At 43.4% G+C, this 23,119-nt stretch overlaps 1 protein-coding gene across 6 annotated transcripts in view; it reads right to left on the bottom strand.

Annotated features, from left to right (window-relative positions):
- Positions 1-23,119, bottom strand: part of Kap3 (kinesin associated protein 3) — a 146,583-nt gene that overhangs the window by 31,357 nt on the left and 92,107 nt on the right. For 5 of the 6 annotated variants that reach the window (XR_011041518.1, XM_068360793.1, XM_068360792.1 and 2 more), the window contains exon 15: positions 16,112-16,199. Coding sequence is in view for 5 of the 6 variants with exons in the window: in XM_068360793.1 (XP_068216894.1) it covers positions 16,112-16,199 (88 nt within the window). In the remaining variant the exon portion in view is untranslated. Of the gene's footprint in view, positions 1-16,107; positions 16,200-23,119 lie in introns of those variants that run through there. The other variant, XM_068360794.1, reaches the window with a different exon arrangement.

Genomic DNA, 23,119 nt, shown 5'->3' on the forward strand with positions numbered 1-23,119 from the left:
TGGATAGAAGCCTAATAGAAGTGTTTAAACTATTACTCAAATTCTATACTCCTAAAATGCAAAAGAAAAAATAAATAATAAGAGAAATAAAAGAAACGACAGTTTACAGTGATATGAAAAAAAAGCTGGTTAAAAGCTCCAGTATGAATACAAAAAAAAATCCAAGCAAAATATTTTTATATTCAATAAAAGATATAAATTCCAATAGAGCAAAACAAATATTTTTAGAGAAATTTATCTAGTGAATTTTTCAAGAACGTAAGCTCACAGACAGGCAAAATCTTCATACAAATATCTTGGGAAAATTTCATCTGATATCTTTAGCTAAACAATTCTCTAAAACAGTTACATAGATATAAACAGCAAGTACCAACAAATAACTAAAATTACCTCAAAACTATTTTTTTTTTTTTACCATTCAAAATGCTAACTGTCAATTGTACTCTTCATATGTTTATAAGTCATGCAACAACAAAAACTTGATACTTCTCTTTAAATGTATCTATAAGAATTACTGTACAATCTTCATAATCCTTATTACACAGTTGATGGGAAGTAATCTTCAAGTTCCCAATAACACAATTGCTAATCAATTATAATTACAAAATTAGGAACAAAATGACATAAACTGCAAATATCAGAACTGAATGCATATCTCAAAGGATACAAATTACAGTATATCAAGACTTTCAAACCAGCACTAATTCTAACTCCTTACATTAGAGTCCACTAATGATACCGCAAAACCTAAACAGCCTAAATAACAGGAAATACTCTATAAACTTTGAGGTGTTACAGCCTGAAGAAATTAAACATACGTTAATGCAAACTTCCTTGGAAACTACTCTCCTGTTATCTCGATCAAGATTTCTCAACAACCACAAAACTTATAGTCTCCCACTGCAGTAATAAAAGCTTATATGTTTTGTATAGAATTCCTTCCAAGATAATGGTTATTAACTCTGACTCGCTTATAAAACATGTCATATCATTACACTCCTATCTTTCTAATTATATTTATCTTGCACCACTTAATAGGACTGGGCTGTTAGAAACTTCAAATTAGACATTATCAAATGCAAAATAATAGATTGAAATAAATACTGTACAGCATATTTTGCCTTAAACTTCGTGTGCTTCAGGTGTATAATTAGAGTATGTCTTTCTATTTTCTCATCTTGTCTAGAATATACTTTACATAAGCAGTTTAAACTTGAAACACTTAATTCTAATAATAAAATTTGTTATTCCTATACTCACCTGATATTCATATTGTATCTTCTCCATAAGTTTGGTTTATTGACGTTTACCTATAAGATTTTGAAAAATAACCACATTTTTCTTTCCTTTTAATAGACATATGATTCTGGTAAAGTAATGAGATATGCTAGGGAAAATTTAGATGTACATAAAGTCTTGGAAGCATCTATCTCCAAATAGTTTGAGAACAAAGCTGCATCAGAAAATCACAAATTTTAAGTAATTTGTATTTTTCCTAACATACTTACCTCGAACTACTTTCTTAGCAGTACCTGGAAATATCCTCTCATCCGACCAGAGTTTTGTGTAGTTTACCCTACTTCCGTTTTCTGTGAAGGCTAACCTCAGGCGGAAGGATACGTGCCCTGAGGCTAGTCCCGGGTCAGGGAGCGAGCTAGCTTGGGTCTCGACCCTCAGTAAGTTCTTGGTTGTTTAATTACTTAAAGGGTCAGGAAGACACTCGGGGACGGAAGGGCGGGCCATTACCCGAAAGTAGTTTGAGGTAAGTATGTTAGGAAAAATACAAATTACTTAAAATTTGTGATTTGTTCCAACACGGAAACTTACCTCGAACTACTTTCTTAGGAGACTTACACTTTAGGAGGAAGGAGTGTCCTTCTTGGCCCCTAGATCTAGCTAAGCAGGATGCAATGGAACCTAGATACAGTGAACCCTCGTTTATCGCGGTAGATAGGTTCCAGACGCGGGCGCGATAGGTGAAAATCCGCGAAGTAGTGACAGCATATTTACCTATTTATTTAACATGTATATTCGGACTTTTAAAACCTTCCCTTGTACGTAGTACTGTTAACAAACCACCCTTTAATGTACAGAACACTTAATGCATGTACTACAGCACCCTAAACTAAAACAGGCACAAATATTAAAGGCGATTTTATATCATGTGTTTCCTAAACACCTAAAAAGCACGATAAAAAATGGCAACCAATGTTTTGTTTACGTTCATCTCTGATCATAATGAAGAAACAAACTCATTTAGTGTACACATATATGTACGTATAGGTTAGTTTTTGCATCGATTATATTGATTATACAGTACTGTATGTTGAATTTTTTTTATTACCAATGTTTTAGTTTACGTATTTTTCTTAGGACTTCCAAATGAAATCTTTTTCTTTATGACGCCGCCTGAAACGACGGCGTGTACGCTCAGTAAACAACCACGCTCAGAACAAACAAGGCATTTAACGCGCATGATGATAGTGATAAATAATGATACAGTACATACAGTATTTACAGTAAAAGCATTTACAAAATATGTTACCTTACAAATATAAATTATACAGTACTTGTACGTAGCAAAGCAGGAAAACAATTTGGGAGAGAGAGAGAGAGAGAGAGAGAGAGAGAGAGAGAGAGAGAGAGAGAGAGAGAGAGAGAGAGAGAGAGAGAGAGAGATTGTTTTACGTAAGTAAATGTAAATTTTAAACAAAAAAAATATGATAGGTTACAACATGTAGACTTTTAAAACCTTCCCTTTAACTTAATGCATACAGTACGTACATTACTAAACTATAAAACAGGTTAAAGTAAAAAATAAAGATTGTTACTGTACTCACCACGAAAGAAGTTCAAGAAAAACTTGAATGACGATGGCGATGAATTTGCTGCACAGTAGAAATGATGATGATGAAGCTGATGATGTGTTCTACTGTGCAGTCAATGATAGTATTTTACGTCTCTTCAGACGGAGGTGTCTTTTCCTGGGACACCTTTTCAACTTCTTCAATTTCTTCCGAAGGCGTACTAGCAGGAGGAACTGGCTCTTTTTTGCGAGGCTGGAAGAACATTGTGATCGGAAGTTGTTGCCGCTGCTTCTTTTTTCGATCCAAGAGCATCCTGTAGGGAGTCATGATGTCATCGACCTTATTTGAGAATTGCATCGAGCGAACCATATCCTCGTCCCACTCTTGTAACATTTCTTTCGCCTCCTTCATATGGTTGCAGAACTTGGCAAGCCGTTCTAATGTTAAGCCCGTTTCTTCGACATTTTCTTGGGTCTCTTCCTGGGTACCCTCACTCTCTTCCTCACTTGCCGATTTCGTCAGGTCTTCGAGGTCTGCGTCAGTTAGGGGCTGGGAATGGCAGTCCAACAACTCGTCGACGTCTTCAGTCGTCATGTCGCCAAACCCGTCACCTCCAATTATGGCAGCCAACTGCACAGATTTCCGTATTGCAGAGTGTTGGATTTCCGACGGAGTAAATCCCTTGTCGTCGTAAACAATATCGGGCCACAGCTTCTTCCAGCTCGCATTTACGGTTGCAGGTTTCATCTCTTGAAGTGCCTTTTGAATATTCTGCAGGCACGTGGCTATGGTGTACTGCCGCCAGTACGCCTTCAAGTTGAAATCTTCATCCTCGTCATCTTGGGCAGCATCCACACACGCAACGAGGTCCGCCAAGGTATTCTTCGTGTAGAGGGCCTTGAACGCCCTGATAACCCCCTGGTCTATTGGTTGAATTAATGACGTGGTGTTGGGTGGCAGGAACTCAACCTGAACGCCCTCACGCGACAGGTCAGTTGCGTGTCCACCAGCGTTATCCATAAGGAGAAGGATCTTGAATGGCAAGCCCTTCTCTAAGAGATATTCATGGACTTGCGGGATGAAACACTGGTGGAACCAGTTGGAGGTCAGCATCTTCATAATCCATGCTTTTTGATTATGCATCCAGTACACGGGAAGGAGATTCTTATTTTTATTTTTCAAAGCGCGAGGATTTTTCGACTTATAAATAAGCCCCGGCTTTAACAAAAATCCAGCAGCATTGCCACACATCACGAGGGTAACGCGATCCTTGAATGCCTTAAAGCCAGAGGCTTTGGCTTCCTCTTTGAACAGGAAAGTTCGCGACGGCATTCTCTTCCAAAACAAGCCGGTTTCATCCATATTAAAGACTTGTTCCGGCTTGTATCCACCTTCAGCGATAATGTTCTTGAAAGTCTGGTTCACGTAAGTTTCAGCAGCGGCAGTGTCAGCGGAAGCAGACTCCCCATGGAGGGAAACGCTTTTCAGGGCGAAGCGTTTCTGAAACTTCGCGAACCATCCTTTGCTTGCGGAAAAACGTTTCTGAGGCTGGGAATCAGTGGATGTCCCTGGTTGAGGATCATCTGCATCATCATCATCTTCAGCATGGTTGCCGTCGTCGTCTTTAGGTTCCTTTGCAGCAAAATTCTCATATAAGCTCAAAGCCTTTGTTTGGATGGTGTTCGTATCCAACGCTATGTTCTTCTTCCGGCAGTCGGCAATCCACACAGCTAAAGCACCTTCCATGCGTACGATCGTTTTATTACGCGTTGTAACGACTCGCTTCGCTGATCTGCTAAAGGTGATTGCAGCAGTCTTTCTAATGTTCGCCTCGTCCTTCTTGATGTAGCGAACGGTGGATTCGTTGATGCCAAAATGGCGGCCGGCGGCCGCGTAACTTCTACCATCTTTTAACATGTCGAGAAGCGTAACCTTCTCAGCTATCGTCATCATCCTTCGGTGGCGTTTAGGCTCACTACCAGCCTTACTAGAAGCAGAACGCTTGGGAGGCATTGTAACAGAAAGTTCAACAAAAAGTTCAACTTAAAACAGTCGCACACAGCACAGATTAAACTTCACAAACTTAAGAACGTCTACTCAGCAATACGCGGAAAGAGAAAGTGAACGATCCAGCCCCGCGAGAACTTTGATGCTGCGGGTAGAAGATGCGGGCAAAACACCAATCACAGGCTAGATAACAAAACTTGAGTTTTGATTCGTCATCTATCAGCGCTTGAACCAATCACAACCCGTCTTACAGTACTATGGCGCGTTGGTTACTCATAGAAGATGGCCCCGCGCATACTGAACGTACGTAGATTAAGTACAATACCGTAATAATAATAAATAATGATAATAATACTGTACAGTAATAATAATAATAATAATGATTAATAATAATAACAATAATAATTTTATTAACAACAACAACAATAATAATAATAACAATAATAATAAAAATTTACGTACGCTATTTTACGCCTCTCTCTCTCTCTCTCTCTCTCTCTCTCTCTCTCTCTCTCTCGTACGCTTACAGTATTCGAAATGTGATTTTTGCAACAAAGAATATTATTGGATGCAGTACTGTACTACGTACGTATACATACAAAAGATTCATGGAAAAGAAGCACATCCATTACAGTACACACCATTCTAATATGGTATGACTGCATCTGATTTGCGTTTCATGTTCGATTTAATTTTACTACGTACTGAATTATCGTATGATCACATTCTCTTTTCGTGTTTTATTTCTTTCTGTGCTGAATTATATATCATATGTAATGCAATGAACAATCAGTAAGAGCAGATATTACTAATTACAGTATTAATGGAATTACAGGTAACAAAATATCGTATTTGGTTGTCTTCAGATTTCGCGGTATTTTCGAATTTTCCGGAAAATCCGCGATATGTATATATATATGGGTTATGGGAAAACCCCGCGAAGTGGTGAATCCGCGATTGTCGAACCGCGAAGTAGCGAGGGTTCACTGTAGGGGGCTAGGTTCAGAGACGGTCAGAAAACGAAACGTAGGAGAAAACTACACAAAGAGCCCATGTTAGTGTCTAAGTAACTCACCTGTGCCAGAATTCCTCGGAGACGTGTCCTTTGATGATGTTGTGACTTGAGGTCTTGTGCAGGCTCTACCTGAGTCTATCTCCAGGGGAAAGAGGGGGAAGGAAGAACAAGGGGGATCTTAAGGAAACGAACCTGTGTCTCTTGGTCTTACTACCCACGATTGTACCTGGGGCTACACCGTTAAATCGCTTGGAGCGCGGAGATGACTGCTCCTATAGAGAACCCGTCTAGGGACTTTCTTGAGCATTCCTTCAGGTAGTGCGTTGTGAAGGTAGACTGGTTAGACCAGGTGCCTGCTCTTAGGATCTGCGCCACTGCCATGTTCCTTTCGAAAGCTAGGGAGGTACTGTACTTAGACCCCTAATGTCATGGGGCCTGGGTTTTCCCGGCAGGGGAACGCCCGCACTGCTATAGGCCCTGATAATCACCTGTCTTAGCCAGAAGGAGATAGTGTTCTTTGAAACTGGCTTTTTCACTGTACCTGTGGAGACAAAAAGGCTCTTGATACCAGGACGGAGATTAGAAGTCCTCTCCAGGTATTTCCTAATGGCTCTGACAGGACACAACCTCAAGTCCTCCGGATTGCCTGAACGAGGAATTGCTGGTATTGAGAAACCCTCAAACTTGGGATCCCAAACTGCTGGATTCTGGGTCTTAGCCACAAAAGTCGGGACGAACTTGAGGGAAATCTCACGCCAACCCTTCGCGTGTGAGACCTCGTAAGACAGCCCGTGAATCTCACCCACTCGCTTAGCTGATGCCAGTGCCAACAGGAAGACAGTCTTGAGGGTGAGGTCCCTGTCCACTATGTCTTTTAGGGGTTCGAACGGGGGTTCACTTAACATCTTCAGGACCCTCGCCACATCCCACTGCGGCACCCTGACGGCTTGAGGGGGACATGCTTGTTCGAAGCTCTTGATGAGCATTGAGATATGTCTCGAGGAACCCAGATCGATGCCCTTCAGTAGGAAGACTTGTCCTAAAGCTGCACGGACTCCTTTGATGGCCGGGATAGACATACCGACTACATCCCTGAGATGTACCAGGAAGTCCGCAATGTCCGGAATAGAGGCCCTCAACGGCTTGATGTTTCTGGAGGAGCACCACTTCGTAAAGGTGGTCCACTTAGCCTGGTACACTGCTGCCGATGAACGCCTCAGATATCCCGACATCCTTTCGGCCGTTCTAGCTGAATAGCCTTCCTTCCTCAGGAGACGCTCGATAACCTCCACGCGTGAAGGCAGAGGGACCGAGGATTGTCGTGGAATCTTTGGAAGTGGGGTTGCCGCAGCAGGTCTGGTCTGTCTGGAAGAGGCCACGGGGGAAGACACGCTAGTTCTTTTAGGTCGGCGAACCACTCTCTCCGGCCACCAGGGCGCTACCAAAGTCATCTTTAGGTTGTGGGCTGTCCTCACCCTGTTGAGCACCTGTCTGAGCAACACGAAAGGGGGAAAGGCATATACGTCCAGATTGTCCCACCGGTGTTGAAAGGCGTCCCCCAACGCCGCTTTTGGGTCTGGGACAGGAGAACAGAATATGGGGAGTTGTGCGTTCAGTCTTGTTGCGAAGGGATCCATCAGTGGCGAACCCCATTTCTGGATGATGAGTTTGGCTACCTCTGAGTGCAGGGTCCACTCGGTTCCAACCACTTGACCCATCCTGCTGAGCCCGTCGGCCAGGACGTTCCTTTTCCCTGGAATGAACCTCGCTGCGATCGTGATCTGTTCTGCCGTGGCCCAATCCAGAAGTTCTAACATGAGATTGCACAGCTCCCTCGACTTCAGTCCTCCCTGCTTCTTTAAGTATGCTACTACTGTGGCGTTGTCGCACATCAACGCCACGGTGTTCCCCCGTAGAAGGTTGACGAACTGTAGGCACGCCTTTCAAACCGCCCTCATCTTCAGGATGTTTATGCGTTGTGCCTTTTCTTCCTCTGTCCAACTGCCTCTTGCTGACCTTCCGAGGAGATGGGCACCCCATCCCTCCTTGGAAGCGTCTGTGAAGAGAAGCATCTTGGGGGGCTCGGCTGCGAAGGGCATCCCCTTGAAGGTGTTTGTCCGGTCTTGCCACCACACTAGGATTTCTTCCGTTTCCGGGAGAACTGGAACCACCTTGTGGGGGGAATCCGTCTGGTTCCAGAGTCCCTTCAGGTTCCATTGGACGCTCCTGAGCTTGAGTCTCCCCTGGGGAACCAGTTTCTCCAATGACACGAGGTGACCTATTAGCCTCTGCCAGTCCTTTGCTCTCCTGGGTTGTCCCGCCAAGAAGGGGCGGAGGATTTTGTCCGACGGAAAGGCTCTCACTAGACGGGAATCCAGGACCATCCCTAGATAAGTCATCCTGGTGGAGGGTGACAGATGAGACTTCTCCAGGTTGATGGTGATGCCTAGAATCTTGCAGAACTGCAGAAGCTTCGTGCCTTGATCCCTCAAAACTTCCTCTGAGGATGAAAGGAGCAACCAGTCGTCTAGGTAATGAATCAGGCGGATGCCCCGTTCGTGAGCCCACACGGAGACTGTCGCGAAGATCCTCATGAAGACCTGAGGCGCTGTGGATAGTCCAAAGCAGAGGGACCTGAACTGCAAGGTCTGGGCACCCCACTTCACCCGAAGGTACTTCCTGCTGGAGGGGTGGACTGGGATTTGAAAATAAGCGTCCTTCAGGTCTATGGACATCATGAAGTCCCCTTCCCTCAAGGACTCTAGGACCGACTTCGGGGTGTCCATCTTGAAGTCGGTTATGCACACAAACTTGTTGAGAACCGAGAGGTTTATGACCGGTCTCCAACCTCCCGTTGCTTTCTCCACCAGGAAGAGCCGACTGTAGAAGCCCGGGCCCGGGTCCCGTACCGTTTCCATTGCTCCCTTCGCCAACATCGCGGAAACTTCCTCTTGTAAGGCTGTTCTCTTCGAGGGGTCCTTGGGAGCCAACCACTCCGTCCGAATGGCCGGAATCAGGGGAGGAGGTTCTGCCAGAAACAGTAGCCTGTACCCCTCCTTCAACACTGTTACTGTCCACGGGTCTGCTCCGTGGTTTTTCCATGCTTGCCAAAAAAGTCTGAGGCATTCCCCCACCTGAGGCTTGGGCAGGAGTAGGGGGCCTCTCTCCCTATCTTCTTCTGGAGGAACGACCTGTACGCCCCCTCCTGGAGGCCGAGAAGGAAGTTCTAAAGGAGGCTGGGGCTGATGCTGTTCCCCTATGGGAGGGCTGAGACGGCTGTGACCAAGGAGCAGCTGGGGAGTCTCTTCTGTGCTGGCTAGACGAGGCTCGAGGAGTAGCAGGACCATCGGACGCGGGCCTCCTGTGGAAGGGCCTCCTCGGTGCTTGAGTTCTAGGAACACTCACCTCCTTCCTCTTCAAGACCTTCTCCATGATCTCCTCTGCCTCCTTCAGGGGAAAGAGGACGTCTTCCCAGAGGGGCAGGCTTCTCAGGGCCCTTGCTTCCCTGTCCGGTATCCTCCTTGACAGCTTGCTCAGGACAGTGTCTCTCCTCCTGAGTACCCAGTTGGATGATTGGGCTAGGGACTGGTAGGACCGAGATGATTAGCTCCTTCAGGAGAGCCTGATTCCCCGGAACTGAAAGGTCGTAGGAGGATTGAACACTTACGAGAGTGGAGGCCCACCAATCTAGCCAAGAGGCGACGTTCGCAAGGTCTTTTGCCATCTCCTCCATCATAGTCGCCTCTGACTGGGAGAAATAGATTGGGGCTGATGAGGCCCTGTCTTCCGGGGCCCCTTGTCCTAAAACTTCGAGGGAGGGTTCCAACTTGCAGGCCCCTGACGTTGACCCTCTGGAAGGTAGAATTTACTCTGGGACCTCAGTCCCCGGAGCAACTTCGAGGAGCTCTGAGACTTGGGGGCCTCTGCATTGCCAGACACAATCTTGTTGACGTGAGCTCTACCGAACCTCACGTCTCTGGCCACTGGAAGAACCAACGGAGCCCTCCGCTGGGCGGGGGCCTCCATTAGTCTATTGAGGCTAGAGCGCCAGGGATCCTCGTCGGAGGGTTCAGGCTCCTCAATACGATGGTGTCGTCTAATGAGGCCCATCACCCTCCTGTAAGCCGAGTCCTCCGCTGGGGCGCCCTCCACGTCGTCGTCGATGTCCTCCATATGGCGGCCTACTTCTCTAGAGGGAACCCCACAGGCGGATGCCTCCTCGCAAGGGTCTGGACACAGGACAGGCATTGCCGTGGCGGCGAGGGGCTCCGTCCTCTGTCTGTCCTTAGTCATGGAGGACGCGGCTTCCGTGGGCTTGCCCGACGGAGGAAGCCGTCTCTCCTTCTCCAGGGTCCGTGGTGCCGCTTTTGAGGGCACGACGAGGCTGCCCGTCCGAGGGGGCGACTCCCTCCGCTGGGCGGATTTAGTCGGAACCCTCGCGGTCTTACGCCTGTCGGAGGAGGTCCGTGAGGCCGGGTCCCACCGGGGTTCTAGCTTGTGGCTGGAAGAGAACCGTCCTGGGGACTTGTCTCTGGGTCGCCAGCCTGAAGTGCTCGGGACCGAAGTAAGGTCCACGAGCTTACTGCGGGGGATGACCACCCATTCCTCCTCTGGTGATCTGCTCCCCCTGAATTTTCTCCTAGGAGACCTGGAGCGCCTCCTCCCATGTCGAGACCTGGAATGTGACCGAGAACGGGAGTGCCTCCTCCAGGATCTCTCACGCTTCCGTCGGGAATTCCTCCGGTTTTCTCCTTCTGAGGAACAGGGGGGTTGTAGCAACCGATGAATCGGAGGACTCTTCATAACCCGTCCGAGGGGCCGGGGCCCGGAGAGTGGTCGTCTGAACGGCTTGTTGTCCTACGGAGAGCGCGGGCTGCAGGAACACTTCCGAAACTGACGACGTCGGTGCTGGGGGAGAGCGTGGAAGTTCTACGTTGGGGAACTAGGATCCGAGGCCTTCCTCCAACCTCAACAGTGACCTACAAGGCGTCCTAGGAGGGACCCATTCAAGGGGATCCGCCGCTGGTGAGTCTTCCTTCTCTGGGGCGCCTTCAGCTGCGGAGGTACCTGAAAAACCTGCCCATGAAGCGGGCGAATAAACAGGGACAGTTTTACTCCACATGGGGACATCCAAAGAGATGTGACCCGCGTGCACCAGGGCATCGTCTCTAGGACCCCCACTAAACTCACCTTCAGGGCCCCCACTTGGCTGGAAAGATGCTGCTACCCCACTATCATGGATAAAAGACTCTTGGGGAAGAACCTCTGGCTTCTTCCCCGCGACGGACTTACCTTGTCCCCTACTCTGGGTAGGGGAAGATGGAAGGGAAACCCTACTCGACGGTCCTTCTGGGGACGTAAAGGGCGAAGAGGTGTTAGCCTTCTTGGGCGAACGCCTGGCAGACTTCTTTTTCTTGGTACTGAATCGTACCCACTGGATCTCACTCCAAGAAACGCACTCCGGACACGTGTCCGACGGAGAACACACTCTACCCCTGCACGACGAGCACAAGGAATGAGGGTCTACCTCCGGCTTAGAAAGAAACGCATCACACGACTTCCCGGCTCTAGGCCCAGGACAACGGCGGGGATGCTCCATCACGCACTATCGCAACACCACAAGACACAGGAACGCAGCGGGAAAGGGTAATAAGGACAAGGATAACACGTGAGAACACGAGGGAAGGATAAGGAAACCACATGGGGACACAAAGGGAAAGCACAGGGATACCACGTGGGAACCACGCGGGACACAATGGAGTTGGGGACACAAAGGGTCGCACTGAGATAAGGAGAGCGTCGAGATGATATCACGACGCGACCAGAGAACTTACTGAGGGTCGAGACCCAAGCTAGCACACTCCCTGACCGGGACTAGCCTCGGCACGTATCCTTCCGCCTGAGGTTAGCCTTCACAGAAAACGGAAGTAGGGTAAACTACACAAAACTCTGGTCGGATGAGAGGAGATTTCCAGGTACTCCTAAGAAAGTAGTTCGAGGTAAGTTTCCATGTTGGAACAACTTACCTTTAACAACTTATTAGGGAGGATTTGTCAATAAGATATAAAAGGCATATATTTCAATTCTGGATATCCCTCAGACCTGTTATTTACGAATGACACAGTAGCTACTGCACATTAGCAGCATTAGCTGAGGTTTAAGGGACAAGAGGCATAGTCTTTCCAACGGCACCTCCAATGTAATTGCGATGCACTTATTTCGTGTTTTTATTTACTTGTCTTAACTATATTTCTTCAATGAATAGAAATAACCTACTATTAACCTCAAATGTTTTTCATAGACAGACTTGTTACTAAAGATAAAATCTCTAGTGGTAACATCTACCCAGCTAATGTTTACTTGTGATGAACTAGTGGCCAATCATGCTAGCAAATGAAACACACTGCCATCTAAAATATGATGCCACTAATCAGCTCTAATTGAAACATCACTAACAATAACAAACAGCTAAAAGAATCATACAATATAAAATTCCATCCAAAATGAAAAATAAGGTTACTTAAGAGTGCTACTTTAGCAAAAGGTGAGATATAATGATCCAGTCTACCAACTCGGTAATTAAAGAAATCAAAGTTCTGTGAGAGGATCTAGATTCTGTAAGGCACAGCGCACCTTCAGAACTCTTACTGAATGAAACTCTGTTACAAATAAACCTGACTATGGAAGACAGGTTAGGGTAAACAACCGGGCAGGTAAGTAAGACTTACAACTAACAAGCGAAGACTCGCTAGTTTTCTTAAATTAACAAAGAAAGCTAAATAAGTTAAGAGCATTTAAGGATCATCACTAACAAAATTTAACTGGTTATGTGTATTAGAGAATGGTGATGGCTTGTAAATTCGTCATGAACTCCTCCATAAAAAACTAAACTAATTTTTCTGGATTTTCCCTTGACCTAAAAGCAAGTTTTGAGCACTTGGACTTGAGACATACTTTCCTTGAGAGAAACAGAAAAGCCAAACCCATGCCTCACAATGGTTATTTAAAACACAATACTACCCTGTGCAATGATGCCAACAAATCCAGAGGAAGACAACTTAAAACACAATCAAACTTATCACAATCTGGAAAGGGATACTTCTTACCATTGCCAAGTCGATTGAAAAACCGATTAACAAGGACCCACTGGCGCTTTCCTGATTGCCAATAACCCCTTGGGTGTCTCATTACTTTACCAAAAGCAAATCTCTATCAAAAGGAAAGAAACTGAGGCATTAAATTCCCAATTTTAGGGATAAATATCGATGAACAGAGCTTCTAGAGAAGAAGCAATATGAACATCAGGGGAGGTTCATAAAGATACAGGAGAGAGAGAGAGAGAGAGAGAGAGAGAGAGAGAGAGAGAGAGAGAGAGAGAGAGAGAGAGAGAGAGAGAGAGAGAGAGATAAAATGTGTTTGCATTAGTCGGTATGGAGATACACCACTTTCCATACTTTTATTTTGTACAAGATAATCTAAAGTGTAAAGACATTCTTACAACAGCTCTAATTGGGTTAACCTTAGGAAATTATTTTCTTAAGCCTATGGTACTATGTTTAAATTGTTTCTTGTAGATCTTATGTTGTGTTAACCTATTGAAATTTTCTTCTTGATATTATGAAATACAGTATTGCATCAGCCACTATTGCATCAAGACTACATATGCATAAACATCCTTTGAGCAGAGTTGTGAATGAACTCAAAAGTAGTTCATATATTTAGTAAGTTTAGTTTTTATTTACAATTGATGAGTGCTGTATGGTGGTGGTGGGGGGGGGGAAGATTTAGTCCCTTTCTTCTGGTTCATTTGAGGGAAGTAGAGCAGTAGACAAAAGTATAGGTAACATTAACAATCCGGTAGTCTTAAAGTCTTAACGATCCGAGACATCAAAATTTTTATTGTTATTAGCTAATTTTGATCATTTCTTATAATTATTGCCAGATGAATGGAGGTACCGGATTATCAATGGTGCATCTGTACTTATTTTCACAAGCCTTATATTAGAATGATTATAGAGAGATGCTTAAGCAATAGGCTTCAACATTATTAGATTTTATGGCTAAACCATTAGATGACTCCTTGGGAAAAAGTAGTATTCTAAATACTATACTGTATTATAATATAAGCTTAAGGATATATTATACATGTAAAGAAATTATGATAATTAATGATCAAGGAATGATGTCATGGCTGAGATAAAAAAAATGGACTTAAGGTAAAAATATTGAGCATGAAACACACAGGTAAACTATATTAATTCTATCCAATAATGAGCAATCTTACTATAGTACAAGCCACCTGAGAAAAAAAGATATGACCCCTTTTAAAATAAAAAAGATTAAAATGACTGCCATGCTTGCCAAAAGAAATAGCAAAACTAGATTATATGTTTGATCAGTGCTGTATCTTGCTGGCTATCTCCAAATTAACTTTGTCTATCGACAACTAATTCTTGCAACACAAGTTCCAAAAAAGATATTTGAACTATATATTTCCTGTATAGCTTCAAGTTCCTGCTGCTTCCTCCGATGCCTTAGATGACTGCGGAGGTAGCAGCAGTAGGGGATTCAGCATTATGAAGCTTCATCTGTGGTGGATAATGTGGGAGGGTGGGCTGTGACACCCTAGCAGTACCAGGTGAACTCGGTTGAGTCCCTTGTTAGGCTGGGAGGAACGTAGAGAGTAGAGGTCCCTTTTTTTGTTTTTGTTTTCATTTGTTGATGTCGGCTACCCCCCAAAATTGGGGGAAGTGCCTTGGTATATGTATGTACATATAGCTTCAAGTAATATATAGTATTTATTAGTTTAAGCTATACAAGAAATATATTGTTCAAATATCTTATAGTAAGAAATTACAAGTTTTAACTTTTCAGCTTAAGAAAAGAAATACAATTTAAGTAGTGAGGGAAATGTGAACATGTGAACATTATAGGAAACAGCCTGATGCCCATGATACTGCATTTACACTAGGATCTATAAAAGAAAATTATTTAAGAAAAAGAACACTACTGTACCGACTCACCTTATAATTGAGATACCTAACTGTTAATCCACTCGTAATAAATCATTAAGATCTTCATACAGTACATACTAGATAAAATAACAAAACTTAGTCATGTGAAGGCTACGAAAACAAAATCTGGTTACTCATACCTGAAAATACTTAAAATTCATGCAGACAACAATGAACATTCTTCTGTAAAAGATGTTCATGGTTTCTCTTATTCACTTTGTTTTTTTATATTGAATCCCTATTTCTCAGCTTTTTGGGATTTAATTCTTAAATATCAAATAAATACTGTATAAGATTTTCTCAAGGACGAATTCAAGAGGCATCATAAGGAGAAATATTAGCTAAAAATAAAAATTCTCCATGGTTTAACACCAAAATACTGAAAGCAAAAAATATTGGAGCTCAATACAGAATAACTAAGCTCTGGAAATGAAATGATTCAGACTACTGGTAATTTTCTTTGATTTCTTTACAAAGTTTGGAATACCCTGTAATGTTAGCAATGGTTAAGACATCTGCAGTGATGGTATGAAATTGCTGTCTCGTGTCACAAACCCAATAACAAGTCTATCTTTGTCATCACGAAAAAAAAAAAAAAAAATTCCATTATAAATGGAATTTTAATAATATCCTTTTAAGGCTTACCGACTTACCAGGGATTCACCTCGTTTTCTTACTGTAGCTGTCCACTTTTTAACCTCTGACATTAAATGATAAAAATAATTCTCTTTCTACCTTGGTTCGATTATCCCAACCCTAATATGTTAAGGTTCAGAAATACCATCTATGGCAATGCTACAATGTCGAAGAGTAAACTGTCTTTGTGACATACAGTATAGTACAGTAAAATGTCACCTTAAACCAGAGAATTACTGGAAAAGACTGAAAAGAAATGTATTTTATAAGGAATATGGAAATATGGATTTCCTTTATGAGTCTGTAGTAAATAATAAAATTAATAGAAAAGACACAACACCACTGCTCATTAAAAGAAACTACATGTAAATACTTCAACAACAAACCAAGTGTACACCAAAACTTTTACCTTTGGCATGCAAACACATTGACTCACAGTCCATATTCTAATAGTGATCATTTATAGCGAGTCACTCCTTTACCCTCAAAAATTTTGTGCTAGTTGACTAGAAAACTGTGTTTCTGCATACACAATATAATATAAAATTGTTAGAATAATCTACTCCCAAATATGCTGGATAGTTATGAAACCAACAATTAACTAAAAAGTCAATAAAACAAAGACGACTCACCTATTTGTGTAATTGGAACTAGGCCGTGAGCTTTCACAGTGTCCGTTGATACCAGGATATTCTTCACTTTCAGGAGATGACAAACCATCTAAAAGAAGAAGAGTATTTGTAACGAACTGCCTTCGAATATCAACTTCACAGAAAATGGTAAAGAAGTAGAGTAAATTTATAAAATAAGCACTTCATGTACAAACTGTAAAGATGAGAGAAAATTAAAGAAAACTCAAATAAAACATTTCTAAAATCAAAGTTGGCATGCCAATACAATTTATACCCATCAAATATTATATTTCATATCTTGACACTTAAAATTATTAACAAAATACATAAGACAAATTTGGAGATAATTTTTATTTTTCCCTAACTAATACAAACCTGGAGTTGTTTATTTGGATTATCTTTCAGCATTACTGGAAGATAGCCATTAGACTTTAATTGCGAGGTTGGCAACCCTGCCTAACCACTTGTGCGGGTAGGCTGGGGGTGACTGGGGGGTACCCAGCTGCCTCTATATATACTCTTAGAGCAGTGAGACATAACTTTTGATTGCAGGCAGGACTTCTGAGGAACAGGTGATGGCGGGCCAATTTATATAAATAACTCCAGGTTTGTATTAGTTAGGGAAAAATACAAATTATCCCCGAATTTGTCATTTGTTCCCATACTAACAAACCTTCCGTTATTTATTTGGATGACTCACTCTTAGGTGGGTGGAAGTTGTAATTCTGGCATGGACATTGACCCAGTTTTACCTAGTACAGTAAATGACTGTGGTCTAGGGAAAACTTTGACACCTCGCTGAAATATACAAGGCGAGTATAATAGCGGCCTGTGCAATGCTTGTATGAACCTTCTGAGTATATATATGAAAAACAAGACGTATCCCATTGCTTACCTCACTGAAAGCAATGGGGACATGGACAGTATTTAAATTTATATACTTATACTAGGCTACACAAGGCAAGTGATAATTACCTGCAGAGGTTGAAGCCAGCTTGCAGAGGGACCCATGGTGCTGTACAGCACCATGGGAAGATGAAGAAAGGAAAGCCGGACATTCACTCATTTATCAGTCTTAACCCGGGTAACCAATGACCTCAACCAACTGCTACTTGTCCATCAAGAATCCTGAGGTATTCTTAAACCACTTGTTGAGCCGCCACCACAGGACCAATAGAGAACGTATCGAGTCTCCTGTGGGTCACGTATTTTAGATAATGGGCTGTGAAGGTGGTTTGTCTTTTCCACACAGCCACTTGAAGTACTTGCAACAAAGAAAAGTTGCGTTTGAATGCCAGGGAAGTACTGATTCACCTGACACCATGGGCTCTAGGTTGGCGAGCTAGAGAAGGATCGGGAGCCAATGCTCTTTCGATCACTTGGCGGATCCAGGAGGAAAGTGTGTTCTTAGTGATCTTCCTCTTTACTCTCCCTGAGCTAACAAACAGAGATGTTAGTCGGGGCCGTGTTGCTGCAGTGCGTTTAAGATAGCATCTCAAACTCCTCACTGGGCATAGTAACAACTGATCTGGGTCATTGGTTACAGAACGAAGAATTGCAACCTGAAAGGGCCCGAATCTATAATCCAGTACTCCCGGATTTTGAGTCTCAACAATAAACTCAGGGATGAAATTGAGAGTCACTTCCCCCCATTCACTTGAATGGGCAATGTCATATGAGAGGCCATGAAGTTCACAGACTCTTTGCTGAGGCTAAAGCAAGCAGGAATGCCGTCTTCAAAGTGAGGTTTCGGTCAGTTGCATGGAGTAATGGTTCGTAAGGAGGTCCTTTTAAGGATCTCAAGACCCGAACCACATTCCAAAGAGGAGGTCTAATCTCTGACTGGGGGCATGTGATCTCATAACTCCGTACGAGTAAAGAAAGTGCCAACGAAGAGGAAATGTCAACTCCTTTCAGCTTAAAGGTGAGGCTTAAGGCCGAGCGATAGCATTTCACAGACAAGACCGAAAGGAGCTTTCCCTCCTGAAGGTATACAAGGAACTACGCTATTACTGCAATAGTGGCATCAAGTGGAGAGATATTCCTTCCATGACACCAACCGCAGCATTCTCTCCCTTTTTCCTGGTAAACTGAGGCTGATGACTTACGCAAGTAGCCGGACATTCTCTCCGCAACTTGTCATGAAAAGCCTTCGGAGAGAGGAGACGCTGGATAGTCTCCAGGCGTGAAGTCGAAGCAACTGTACTGTCCTGTGGAAGATGTTCACGTGTGGTTGTTTGAGTACATCTGGTCGTGGAAGAAGCTCTCGTGGTAGATCTACTAGAAGCTGCAGGAGGTCTGGAAACCACTCTGCGTGATGCCATAGCAGAGATACAAGGGTACAAGCAGATACAAGCAGCATTCTCATCAGACAAAATGGGGGAAAGGCGTACACATTGATGTTGTCCCACCATTGTTAAAATGCATCTTGTCATAGAGCCTGAGGGTCCAGGACTGGAGAACACTACAGCGGATGCTTGCTGTTCAGAAATGTTGCGAACAGGTCTACAGACAAGGAACCCCACAAAGTCAGGACTTTGTTGGCTATCTGACGATTCAAAGACCATCTGGAGCCTACTATCTGAGTGTCCGCAAGCACATTCTCTTGCCGGGAATGAAGCGAACTGATAGGGACACTGAATGATCTTCTGACCATCTGAAGATCTTTACTGCAAGATGGCATAGAGGCTGCGAATAGGTACCGCACTGTTTGTTTATGTAAGCCACTACTGTGATGTTGTCGCTCATCAACACTACAGAGTGACCTGCCAGCAACTGTTGGAACTGATGAAGAGCTAGGTAAGCTGCTCTCAACTCTAGAAGATTTATGTGCTGGTACCTTTCTGACTCTGACCAAAGCCGGAGATCGTATGATGCAGCAGGTGATGCCCCCGCTTCTTTTGATGCATCTGTGATTAGCATCAAATTCGGAGAGGGAACAAGAAGACTCTGGCCTCGTCAAAGATTCTTGTCTGCCATCCACCACTGCAAATCCGTCACCTGATCCTGAGCTGTGGAAACTCGTGTGTCTAAGGTCGTTTGAAAGAAGGTCGGGTTGAGGGGCTACACACTGATGGCCTGCGCAAGCACCTACCACTACCTCTAGATGAGATTTGTCTAGACCTTGATCGCAAACGCACGTTTCGTGATCATGGATCATGATCATGAGGAAGAGCGTTCGGATCTTGATGACATACGATCCATCAGATTTTCTTTTCGTCGCAAACGGTGATCAGGGGAAGAGTGTCCAAAAGGACGAGGCGATAACGATGCTCGTACTTTAGCGCTGCTGGTGGTAGGAGCGCTGGTCCACGGAAGATCTACACCTGCAACCTGCAGGTTCCTGTGGGGAGAAAGAGAGGGTTGAGAGTTACAGGACAACGAGGTCCCAGATGGCGAGCAGGTTCGTCGTCAGCAGGAGGCCATTAGAGAGGAAAACACAAGCGATCACCTGGTCCGCACGTGGAAGGGCCAGGAGAGGGCGAAAGATGGACCTCACACAGTTCCAGAGCGTGAGATGTCGACAGCTCAAGAGAAGGGTCCTTCCTAACACTACGCTGAAGAAGGCACAGCAGCAGCTCCTTCGAAGGGGGTCCCAAAATTCCTAAGGCCGGCCACACTTGCAAAAGATCTGAAAGGGAGAATGGCTCCTGAGCAGCTGAAGGTGAAGTTGCTCCTCTAGGGGAAGCAACAACCCACCCAGTACCGCGGGGTTGCCAAGGAGTTAGACGGTCTGAGGTCCTACTCGATCATCCCTCAGAAGAGCATGAGCGAGAAGGAGCTTTAGAAAAAAATTTGGGGGTACAGTGAGCCCTCGCTACTTCGCGGTTCGACCTTCGCGGACTTTTTTCATTGAATACGGCATCCGATTTCATCAGCAAACCACTATTTTTGGGGGAAACTTCATTTTATTCTAGAAAATTGCTACTCTTTAAATAGTTAATTGCACATTAAGAAAGCGTGTACTTTTGTTTTTAAATTTCGGGTGTGTTTTAAAAATCAAGTATTGTTGACTTCTTTTTGTTTTACTTTTGGCTGTGATCAGATCAGCTGACGTCTAGCTGCCAGTCTCAAGAATATGCGTGTACGAAGTATTGTTTATACCATTTCTGAATTTATTCAAACCATCTATACAGTTGATATTACATAAGCACCAATGTGTTATAACCTATCAAATATTTTTGTTTAATACATTTAAAACAACACTCTCACTCTCACTCTCACTCTCTCTCTCTCTCTCTCTCTCTCTCTCTCTCTCTCTCTCTCTCTGTGTGTGTGTGTGTGTGTGTGTGTGTGTGTGTGGGCTACTTTTCACTACCTCTCATTCCTTACCCCTATCTCACTAACAAATGAAATCTTTGTTGCTTCACAAAGTTTCATTTATATTGAAAATCAATCATGATTCAATTTTCCTTACTTTCTCCAATCTCGCACTATGTCACATCGAACGTTATAGCGGTAACTTAATTGTTCGACAACTTTAAAAATCGGCCTAGTACTTGCTTCTTCTGTTACTTTTTTTTTTTTAGATGGTTTCATAATTGAGGGGGGTACAAGTTGACTTATAACTGAAGTTAGGAAAAGTATTTTGGATATGGAATGGAGAATCATCTTTAGTAACAGTTTAGAATTATTGTAAATTATCATTCGGTCATTAGCGGCAGTTTGTTATTGTTGATTAAACGCCAAAAAAAAAAAGAAAAAAATTTGTTTTCCTGCTTTGCTACTTATGTAGGATTTTATATAGATACGGTAAATAATATTTGTAATAACATATTTACTAAAAGCTTTTAATATCATTATTTATCACTTTCATCATGCACGTTTAATGCCTTCGTTTGTTTATTACGATCGAAGATGGAGCGTACAGTAAACGAATGGAAGGTTTCCGTTTCAGGCGGCGTCATAAAGAAAAACATTATATAAATGGCATTCATTTCATTTATTTGGCAGTCCTAAGAAAAATTAAGTAAAACATTGGTAATAACAAAATCAACATATAATCAATACTTGGTAAGATTGCTGTCGATGCAAAAACTAACCTATGCACAGATGTGTAAATGCGTCTGTTTCTTCATTATGATCAGAGATAAACGTAAACAAAACATTAGTTGTCATTTTTTATTGTGCTTTTTGGCGTGTTTAGGAAACGCATGATATAAAATCGCCTTTAATATTTGTGCCTGTTTTAGTTTAGGGTACTGTAGTACATGCATTAAGTGTTCTGTACATTAAAGGGTAGTTTGTTAACAGTACTACGTAAAGGGAAGGTTTTAAAAGTCTGAATATACAAGTTAAATAAATACGTAAATATGGTGTCCCTACTTCACGGATTTTAAGCTATCGCGGCCGGGTTTGGAACCTATCTACCGCGATAAACGAGGGTTCACTGTACAAGAAGAAGAAGAACGCGCTTTTCTCGCCCCTGAGGGAAAATATCGTGCTTCTCCGCCTCCTTCCTACACCGCCCAAATTTATCCCACTAGGAGGCAGGTCACACCCTACACTCTGCGCAGGACGAACCCTGCTCGCAATGATGCTCTCTTCACGAAGGACACAGAGTGTAGGACGGTCTCCAACGAGGACATGAAAGTACAGCACGCGGCACCCTCGCACCCAGGACAGGTTCGCATGAAGGCGGTCGTGGAGAGAACACGCACACCTGAAAAGAGAAAGCAAAATCAAAAAGTCCAGTGACAGTCAGGGAGAGAGAAGACACATCCAATCTCAACCTAGCCAAAAGAAACTGTGACGTCTCAGTGCTGTGAGAGTATATTTAGAGGTGGCTGGGTACCCCCCAGCCACCCCCAGCCTATCCGCTCAAGCAATTAGGAAGGGTTGCTACCTCACAATTAAAGTCTCATGGCTACATTCCAGCTCCGCCGAAAGATATTCCAAATAAATAACAGAAGGTTTGTTAGTATGGGAACAAATAATTTGTTTTACAACAAATCCATTCCTTACAACTATGCTTTCCATATACACTAACCCATTTTGGACACTTTCTTATCACCAGTTGGTTGTTGATGGCTTTAAAATACCAAACAGTGTTTCCTGCACAGAACACTTTATATGATTTATTTATTAAACCCTAATTTCACAATATCTTGTTGAATAAAATGTTATTTTCATTAGTAAAATAAATTTTTGAATATACTTACCCGATGATCATGTAGCTGTCAACTCTGTTGCCCGACAGAAATCTACGGTCGGGATACGCCAGCGATCGCTATACAGGTGGGGGTGTACACAACAGCGCCATCTGTGAGCAGGTACTCAAGTACTTCTTGTCAACAAGAACTCAATTTTCTCCTCGGTCCACTGGTTCTCTATGGGGAGGAAGGGTGGGTCCTTAAATTCATGATCATCAGGTAAGTATATTCAAAAATTTATTTTACTAATGAAAATAACATTTTTCAATATTAATCTTACCCGATGATCATGTAGCTGATTCACACCCAGGGTGGTGGGTGGAGACCAGCATACATGTTAACAAAGAAGCTAAGTATCCCGTATTTCATTTTATTAGTTATTCAAAAATAACATAAAATAAATAAGTACCTGGTAAGGAAGACGACTTGAACCATTACTCTGCCTTTATTAAGTACGTCTTCCTTACTGAGCGTAGCGGTCCTCTTAGGATGCTGAACGACTCTTAGGTGCTGAAGTATAAAGGGCTGCAACCCATACTAAAGGACCTCATCACAACCTTTAACCTCGGCGCTTCTCAAGAAAGAATTGACCACCCGCCAAATCAACAAGGATGCGGAAGGCTTCTTAGCCGACCGTACAACCCATAAAAAGTATTCAAGAGAAAGGTTAAAAAGGTTATGGGATTATGGGAATGTAGTGGCTGAGCCCCCACCTACTACTGCATTCGTTGCTACGAATGGTCCCAGGGTGTAGCAGTTCTCGTAAAGAGACTGGACATCTTTGAGATAGAATGATGCGAACACTGACTTGCTTCTCCAATAGGTTGCATCCATAACACTCTGCAGAGAACGGTTC

The sequence above is a fragment of the Palaemon carinicauda genome, chromosome 37 (genome assembly GCF_036898095.1).
Source record: "Palaemon carinicauda isolate YSFRI2023 chromosome 37, ASM3689809v2, whole genome shotgun sequence".
Lineage (NCBI taxonomy): Eukaryota > Metazoa > Arthropoda > Malacostraca > Decapoda > Palaemonidae > Palaemon > Palaemon carinicauda.